Source organism: Pundamilia nyererei, unplaced genomic scaffold (genome assembly GCF_000239375.1).
Source record: "Pundamilia nyererei isolate P.nyererei 1_Seehausen unplaced genomic scaffold, PunNye1.0 scaffold00161, whole genome shotgun sequence".
NCBI classification, from domain to species: domain Eukaryota; kingdom Metazoa; phylum Chordata; class Actinopteri; order Cichliformes; family Cichlidae; genus Pundamilia; species Pundamilia nyererei.
The window spans coordinates 1,362,724-1,372,446 of NW_005187562.1; the positions used below are offsets into that span (position 1 = coordinate 1,362,724).

The following is a 9,723-nucleotide window of genomic DNA, read 5'->3' on the forward strand; positions in this document are numbered from 1 at the left end:
GGTTGTTTCCCTATATGCTTGTATATGTAGCATGGAAGGACCAAAGTCTAAGTTATTATAGTCTTCTTGTATGAGCTGTTGGTATGACTGTTTGCACAGCAAGCCATGCCCTAATTCACCCTCAACCAGTCATGGCAGCCTGGTCCTGCCAGAGGTTTCCTCCTTATAAAATAGAGTTTTTCCTTTCCACTGTCACCAAGTGCTTGCTCAGAGAGTCGTTTGATTGTTGGAGTTTTTTCTACATTATTGTACAATCTTTACCTTACAATATAAAACCCCTCAAGGTGGCTGTTGTTATGATTTGGCTCTATATAAAAAACTGAATTAAATGTTATTTACTAGACGACTGCAGCAAAATGACCCAAATTAAACCAACCCTGCAAATATGTTTGATAGGTCCGGTTCAGCAGAAGGTACCTAGTCGGCATCAGTCTGCAACTGAAAACTGCAATGCCCGTAATAATAAAGCAGACGTTTAATCTTTCATAAAATGTAAATGAAAAGGTTATCTTTACAGATTGGTACTAGGCTGTAAACATGGATAATGCTGCTATTTAGTTGAAGATTTTACAATTGATATTTAAGGCGACCAACTCACTGATATGAGTTTTGGTGCCAGCCTCAAATGGCCATTCAGGGAACTGCATTTTGGCACTTCTGCACTGGCTTCATGTTTCAACCCTCCAGGTGACTACACATCAACTGACTCTACAACTATTTACGATGCACTTAAACTATCTGCGGTAGTGGTTTCAATTGCTTTCATCCTTCACACTTCATCTGGCATTTTCAGTGCCCACATGCACACCAGCAGATTAACAGTCATTAACTTGACATTAAAGTTTAATAAACAGCTTTCAGCCTCTGCATGTTAACTCACTACACAACTATACTCCAACTGACATTTCTGTCATTTAGTCCAAACTATCATTGGCACTTCAACTTCAGATTAAAAGTCATCGTTTACAGATTAGCTGACATTTTAACGGCTTTCATCTGTAAATTTTCTGAACGACAAACCGACAGCCGTCGTCCTTCACTATTCAACTCGCACACCAACTGCTTTAAATGCCATGCTAAAAATTTACATTTTTTAATTCTCGGAGCAAATGATCATTGACTGATTTCAGCTGCTTTTGGTTCTTGCATTTAAAACTCTTTCAGAGCTTCAGCCTAAATTCCAACATCCATTCAAAATCTCTGATGCAAGCAGTAAATTCTTCCGGATATTTTTAAAGCCATTTACTGTGTTTGTACCTGCACTTTCTAGTATAAGCCATCACAGCAACACATTTTTTCTCTGTCTTTGCTCTTTTTGTTTCAAACACCCGCATTCACTGCAGTGCTCATCATATCAATCCAGCTGGATGTATTCTCTGACTCCAACCCCCAAAAAACAACCGAAAACACTAAAGCATCACCTCCTGACATGTAGTTTTAACAGACCGCACCGAACGGAGCCCAGGCCACGTACTTCAGGCTGCAGATGGAGTCGAGCACTGGTGGTTGGGGGCGCGAGGGAGGGTGTAGATTGGGATTTTGGGGGTGCAATGGGGAATGGCTCTTCTCTGTGTTTTCTATTCAACCTAAGTCCTCTAAGACCTCCTCATCTCTTCTGAGAGGAGCAAGCTGAGATCTGATCTAATGCTGAGTGCCACATCTGAGTGAGTATGTGTGTGTGAGAGCAAGTGAGAGACACGAAACTACGATAAGAGCCTGCTGGGGACAAGAGTGTGTATGGGTAATGAACGAGGCTTGAGTGTGTGTGTGTGTGTGTGTGTGCGCGCGTGAGTGTTTGTGTGCTTACATTAAGGGGTAATGAATTAGTCCAGGGTTTATATTTTTCTGTGTGTGTGCCCCGTGTCTGTGCACTCTCCCTCATCTCTGAAGGGTTGTTTGGGGTATTCTGTTCAGGTTTCACTCAGGGGGGAGGTGGGTTCTCCGAGTCTTGCATTCAGATGTAATTAGCCCAGACAATGGGCTGGTTAAAGCTGGAATCCTCCGAGCCCCCTCTTCCTTTGATTGTGTGGGCCAGCTGTGGAGGAATGGCCATTATCTCCCTGTGTCCGGCAGCATAAAGGAGCCCCCCTTGCCCCAGTTACCCCTGTGTTAGAGTTCCCACAGGGGGAGGGACATGGGCTGGTCACATACTGGTCTAGAGAAAGTGAAAGCAGCCAGAGTACTGGTGTGCTTGCAAACATTCACTCACATTAATGGCTTCACCTCACACTTGAACTGTTCGTTCTCAAAGCAGTGTGGGAGAGCGGGTGGTACTGTTTACACAGGAGCCAATAAAAAAAGGCTTTTCACATCTGGATTCAAAAAGTGCTGGCCTTTAATGTAGTACTCCTGCTGCACTGCTACACCCAAAAAAATAAATAAACAGAGAGAGTAAAAACAAATTCAAATACAGCAAAAATGTAGGAAATGTAAAAAAGGAACAGATGCCTTCTGTGGGTTTTTCCGTGTGCGTGTTTGTTTTCGTTCCATCTCAATCATAATCATTCAATCATAAATATCTCATAAAGAGTTGTGCCTGCGCACAGGGACACTTTGGCCCATTAGACTTGGGAAGAAATTGAATCTTTACAGCACTGGGGCCATAATTACTGTTAATTTAACGCTCAGAATCTCCATCATTAACTTTCACTCGTGAATACAGACAGGGAAACGAAGACTGCATGTGTGTGCAAAAGCGCTGCCTGTGTTGACAGCATAGCCGGCCCTTTGACTGAATTAACAACGACCTCTTCGTCTTGTAAGAACAGGACCCGCATCGTTTATGCGTTATTAAGTCCTGTAATTGGGCAGCCAGTAGTTTGCATATTAGTCTATTAGGGTAATATGTTTTGCCTCTCTCAACACACGGCTTGCCAGAGCCCCTGGCGACACATTTGGTAATTCTCCGAATTACACCCTAATCATAAGCCAGTGTTCTTTCGATCCCTATAAATCTGAGCGCGTCAGTTTATGTCTATGCATCCTCGGCTCAATCAGTTGAAGGATTTATTGGTTAACCTATCAGTTCTTATACGAAATTTTATTGTAGGTCACCTTGGTCTTCAATAACCTTATAAATGCTATTTTCTTTGCATGCCTTAGAGTCCCTCTGGCTTTAAATTTATTTTATATATATATATATATATATAAAAGATTACACAGATGTTCCTTGATGCCCATGATGCTGCACAGCATCACTGTTTGAAGGTGAAACATTGATGTTTTTTGGTCCTTTGAGGTTCCTTTAACCTCCTAATAGCTATGATGTCTTACAGTCAGTGCCCCACTTTGAGCCAATAAAATCACATCTCCTAAATACCAGTAGTTGCCAAAGTAGGTCCAGGGACCCCCGAGGGGTCTAATAGGGTTTCAGGGGGACTCAGCAGAATTAAGAATAGTTTAATTTCAATATTATTGCATTAATTTAAAGATAGGACCAGCAGATGCTGCAAAAAAATTAGTGCTTTGATGAATTTTCACTAACTTAACTGATATTGTCTTCCCAACACCTTAACGATCCTGTGCTACAATGATAAACGAGGTACTGAAAGCCTTTAGTGAAAGCTTAGTTTCCATTAAAAACACTTTCATGCAGAATTCAAAGTCTTCAAAATGTACACAAAGTAGTGTTTATATGATAATATACATTAAAATCGTCATTACAGCACAGCTTTAATCAAACATCAGTGCATCAGATTATGTTTAAAAGCTCAATCTTCATAGTTACAGGTAACATTAGCTGTCAAATAAGTGTGGGATTTCCTGGATTAGTCTAAAGTTGCATTAATTATTCAGCTAAGAGATTTTAAAGTGCAATAAAGTGGATATTTTAAATGGTATTTATGGGACTTGTGGGTATACCATTTAAAACTCATGTTGGAGAGCACAAATTTGCTGAAGGAGGAAATATTTTCTACATTTTGTTCCTCATCCGCACATTAAAGGTCGAGGCCTGCTGTCTGAAAAGCCAAGCCTCGCGTGCCACATCTCAAAGTTTACCCAACAGGCAGGTGGAGGTGGGGGCGGGTGGTGTAGGGTGGAGTGGGCTCAGAGCAGGCAGAGGGATCCATTCTTGTAAGCCTCCTCTATTTTCGGCCCCGATTTGCCCTCTCCTCCTCCCCCTCCCCTCCTCCCTATTATTTGTCCCGTCGGCCGAGAGCGCGGCCCCAATGAGCCCTTTGGAACGGAACGAAAAGAAGGAGCGAATTGCAGCTGTGACGTGGGCGTTGTTGTTCCATTCACTGCGTTCGCCATGGTAACGGGGCAGAAGCTGGAAGCACGCAGCCCCTCTCTCTGGACAGCGTCCTGGGGGCAGAGAGGCAGCTGGAAGTTTCTCGTCACGATCTCTGCTTTGTTTTCGTGGCGCAAAATAACCTCCAGATATCCAACTTCACGCGCGTGGAATCAGACGTGGTCGGAATGTTTGGTAATTTTAAACATTTTGCTCTCTGAAAGTTGCGTTTAAAAAAACTATTAAAACGGGAGTGATGGCTATCCTACAATAAATAATATGTAAAGTCTTCATCTCGTGTGTAACTTTTACGCAGCGTTTTGACGCACAAATCCAACACTTGTGACCCAGTGACCCAGATCAAGGTTATAAAAGTACTTTAAAACAAAGACAGAAACGTCAGACACCCCCCCCTCTTTTTTTTTCTTTTAGTACAACCCAGGTTCTTCTGCCTATTCTGTGTTTACACTGCCTGATTTCTCCCTCCACTTTGTAGTACTCTAGCATCCTGCAGGACTGCCTGTATTGTTGGGCAGAGTGATTGGGGTTTCTGTACAATCTCCCGTGACCAATGAGCGGGGTGCTGTCAGGGGTAACCACATCTGTCAACCGTTCTTGGCCAATAAAGAGCGGAGCGAGGCGGACCACAGGTGCGCGCCTCTGCGTCCCCTTGGCACAGCGCCCGGGAGATGCTGGAGAGAGACGCCTAGCTGCCCCGTGGCGCAAAAGAGTTACTGTCAAAGGCAGCCTCCTTTTAACTCCAGCTATCACTCTGGCTCCGATAGTTATGGCGACCGCAACGTCCAACCACTACAGCGTCCTCAGTACCCCCAGCAGCGCGCCGCCGCCGCACTCGGAGTCCGGGAGCATGCAGCAGGCGGCAGCGTACAGGGACGCGCACACCCTGCTCCAGAACGACTATAGCACGTTACCGGGCGCTGGGCATCCGCTCAGCCACGCGCACCAGTGGATAACGGCGCTGTCTCACGGTGACAGCGGGGCACCCTGGCCGTCTAGTCCCCTCGGAGAACAGGACGTGAAACCCGTATTGCATGACAGTGACCGAGAGGAGCTGCAGAACTCCAGCAGTCTGCAGCAGCAGCAGCAGCAACAGCAGCAGCAGCAACAGCGACACCCTCACCTAGCGCACCAGCAGGCGCATCACGACGCCAGAGCATGGCGAACCAGCACAGCCACAACGCACATCTCCGGTATGGCGACATCTGAGGGCCAGAGCCTGGTGTACTCTCAGTCCGGCTTCGGTCTGATGCCGGGGGGAGAGCAGGGGGGGATGCACCACCACCCTCTGCGCGAAGAGGACCACCACAGCCACAGTCCGCACCTCAGTGAACACGGAGGCGGCCCCGGGGCCCACCAGCAGTCTCTCACACACCATCACCAGCACGGGGGCCATCAGGATCAGTCTGACGAGGACACGCCGACCTCTGACGAGTTGGAGCAGTTTGCCAAGCAGTTCAAACAGCGGCGAATCAAGCTTGGCTTCACCCAGGCGGACGTGGGACTGGCTCTCGGGACACTGTACGGGAACGTTTTTTCTCAGACGACCATTTGCAGGTTCGAGGCGCTTCAGCTCAGCTTCAAAAACATGTGCAAACTAAAACCGTTGTTGAACAAGTGGCTGGAGGAGGCGGACTCCACCTCGGGGAGCCCCACCAGCTTGGATAAAATCGCGGCACAGGGACGGAAAAGGAAAAAGAGAACCTCCATTGAGGTGGGCGTCAAAGGGGCTCTGGAGAGCCATTTTCTCAAATGTCCAAAACCGGGAGCAGCGGAGATCAACTCCCTAGCGGACAGCCTGCAGCTGGAGAAGGAGGTGGTGAGGGTTTGGTTTTGTAACCGGCGGCAAAAGGAGAAGAGGATGACGCCCGCTGGGGGACAGATACCTGGAGGAGAGGACATGTACGGGGACACCCCTCCTCGCCACGGAGGACAAACTCCCGTGCAGTGACCTCAGTTCTCAATCCCGAGTAAAAACACGGACCCCTTAAAGGAGGTATAACGCCTCCTTATTTCTTTTATTCTCTGTGCTGGACCGCTCGGAACTGGACCTCAGCCAGTTTAGATGTTGGACCCACGGACAGACACAGTGGGGACACGCAGTGGCACGCGAGCGCTAAAAATACTCATAGCAGAGCCGTATGGAGAGGTTTCATGCCGCAGAACTGCCAAACGTATCGGGGTGGTGTGTGCTAACCAGAAAAAAAAGAATAAGAAAAAAACAGCGACATTGTCTTTATGCCAGACCCAGGCGCCAGTGTGCCATCATCAAATATGTTATTTAAAAAATAGAAGAAGAAGAGATGAAAAAAAGGCAGAGTGTGACACGGACGAGACGTGTCCGCGGGGAGAAAAAACATAAAAACTCGCTTCGGGCATGATGATTTAGTCGCAGTGAGTGTGGGTAAATAAACGCCATCTTTCCATCATAACAAAAGCAACAGGGGTTCTTCGCGGCTTGTGGCAAGAGAGGGCTGAAATGGCAGACACCTGCTCTACAATGTTTAAAAATTAAAGCCAATACCAGCCAGATAATTTATTATTATTATTATTATTATTATTATTATTATTATTATTGTAAAATTGTGACGACCTGAACTTATTCACAATAAAAATACAGTATTGCTTTAATATAATAAAATGTGAAAGTATTTACATTTTTACATTCCTAATTTATCAGCAAATAATAATAATAAAATAAATAAATAATAATAATAATACAATTGAGACTGAGTATTGGTGGACTTCAAGGCTTTTCCTTTTGTGCAGAAATTTCTGTGCGCCTGTTTACAGTGTGTTTTTGCTGTTTGTTATTTCTGTACTTTTCCAAAATGCTGTGACGAGAAAGACCGAGACTGTCCGGCTGGAACACTCTGAACAATCCAGCCCATTTTGCCTTCTTTTCCTGAGAAGAAGAAAAAAAACTGAAAATATCCTGGTACCAGCTCTGGCCACAGTGGCTATACTTCTACTACTACTACTACTGTATGACTCATTCATTCACGGAGAAGGCGATCTGTGGGATGTATCTTCATTCGTTTTTGTATTGCTTCGTTCGTTCGTTCGTTTGGTTGTTTGTATGTTCAGTTTCTTTTCTGTCAGTCTGTGCCAAAGCACAAACACAGACACGTGTTCTTGTGCCACTGAAATCCTGTGATTGATAACCTGATCTGATAGTAGGAGTGTATGTGGGAGGAAAAACCCACTAAAAGGTTCTTTTACCAAATTATGAAGAATAAATATACATATATATATATAAAACAGAAAAAAAGAAAGAAAAAAAGTGGAAACTCAAATAAAGCTGAGGAATACTGATGACTGGAGAGGAACATTTTTAATAGACCAAAGCTTGTTAATGTGAGACAGTGTACAAAAAAAATAACAAACCTGAATGTATAAGTCTTACCTAACAACATCAAAGTAGGTCTATAACCTCCCTTTTCATCGCCAATCATAAAAAAATAACCATAGCAATATTTTTATGTAACGTTTTGCAATACGCACATGGCATTTTTTATTTATGGGTAGGTATTACATAACAATTCGCCCTCGATTAAAATAAGGCCCCATATTTGTGAAATTTAAAAAAAATACTGTAATCACACCCTGTTTAATCTTCAGCTGAATTTGAGTTTCTGATGGGTGGAGGGGGAAAAAGAGGCAAACCAAAACAAAATAGCAGTGACCTGAAATCTGTGATCAAACGAAGAGGAAAAAGAAATCAACGATTGCACAATTTCTAAATGCTTTTTGTCATTAAAGCGTATTTGTTTTCTAAAACTCTGCAGTCCTGCACGTTCATTGCGCTTCAGGGTGGAAGAAAGAAGGGAAAAAAGTCGCATTTAACTGTATTTTTTATTGTGTGCGGACTCGCATTAAAATTGGGGATTTTATCAGTTCGTGTCGGTTGTTTAAAATGTTTCACCTGCTTCGCTGAAGTGTTTGCTACCGCTGATGTGCTCTGATACTGCTGTGTGATGGATGTTACAGAAGATGCTCAGCAAGTGACTTCAAATTATTATTATTAGGATAAATGCGAAATGTGATCGACAAGCACGGCGAGATAAATTTCTGACCATCGAAGCAAAATTTAAAAAAAATGTTATTAGGCAATGAATAAATAAATAAAAAGCAGGCCTGTCTGTAAAGGATGTGAAATGAAGGTATATAGGCCTCACTGCAGGTGAGGTACAGAAGCTGATGTAACAATAGTGTTATTATGTATAACTGGGCCTGCTGCCATCAGCATGCACACTAAAAATAACCATAAACCTGTCCTATTTATCATTTTCATGTACGATGAAGTAATATACAAATAGTTTAAATGGGAAACGTGTGCAAATAAATTAACACTGAAATGTTGTGCAAAAAAAGGAAAAAGAACATATCGACAGGGTTTTTCAAATAGAGATTAAAAGGTTGTGGCTTCAGTCTAAATTACAAAAAAAATGAAGCTTAAACTGTTGTTTCAGAACCTGTGCGAGCCTTCACCAGCTGGAAATGCATTTAACAGTACATCTCTGCACTGGGTTTGTTCACCTCGTGTCTGTACTGTATGTTTTATTACACCTTGGCCTGATCGGTGGTCAAATCGGAAAGTGTCCTGACGCCACCTGGTGGTTTAAAGGAAGCCTCAAGAGCCTTAAGTTGAATGTAAGGTGGTCGATTTTTGAACGGTGAATGCCGATGTTCAAAATTATTATTTTTACAGGCCAGTGTGTCCATTATTCCATAATCATCGATTTTCATGAATAATCATTAGGCAATTAGTTATGTGTTGAGGTTACAGAACAAGAGAAGACACACAAGCTTAAAAATGGCATTAAATTTAAAAAAGTAGGTAAAAAGTGAAGAACACATACAGATTTTGAATTTTACTCATTTTTGAGTGAAATTATTATCATTATTATTATTGTTATTATAATTCCTTCTTTACTATAAAGATTCACAATTTTCCCCTAATTTTTAGATCCAGTTATTATGTTATTTTACTAGATTCCTGTATTTCTCCACCACAATCTTGATCAAACATACTCTAAAAAAAAGGTTTATTGTAGTATCAATTAAAGGGGAGATGGAGGCAAAGTTTATTTACCTGTGTTAAATTTCTAGGTGAATGGTGGTTAAAAACATTCTGACACTTTGCATTTTGAGAATGTGGAACTGGGATATCTTTATTTAAACAAACTGACAATGCACATTTTTGTAATTTCGAATATTCAATAATAGGTCAAGTTAAAGTAAATGAAAAAATATGTAGATATATAATTTGCTATCAACCTTAAAATAACAAGGAATCTGTCTAACTGTGCACCTGTATTTTATTTTACTATCATTTGATATACACAAGCTTTTATTTTGACACCACTTGAAACTGGTGTGTGCAGTTGAGGGGCAACAAAAGAGAATGCCTGAAAGAGAAAGAAAGAGATAAGCGTGAATATTTGTGTGTGTGTGTGTGTGTGTGTGTGTGT

General features: G+C 42.8%; 1 protein-coding gene across 1 annotated transcript; it reads left to right on the forward strand.

The window, feature by feature from the left end:
* The first annotated feature begins 4,687 nt into the window (after positions 1-4,687).
* Positions 4,688-6,759, forward strand: pou3f2a (POU class 3 homeobox 2a). Its single transcript, XM_005745619.1, has one exon. The coding sequence runs from the start codon at positions 4,803-4,805 to the stop codon at positions 6,198-6,200; it is 1,398 nt and encodes a 465-aa protein (XP_005745676.1). The 5' UTR covers positions 4,688-4,802; the 3' UTR covers positions 6,201-6,759.
* Positions 6,760-9,723: the final 2,964 nt, after the last annotated feature.

Excerpts from the sequence above, each read along its gene's own strand:
- pou3f2a (XM_005745619.1), top strand. The coding sequence starts at position 4,803 with ATGAGCGGGGTGCTGTCAGGGGTAACCACATCTGTCAACCGTTCTTGG.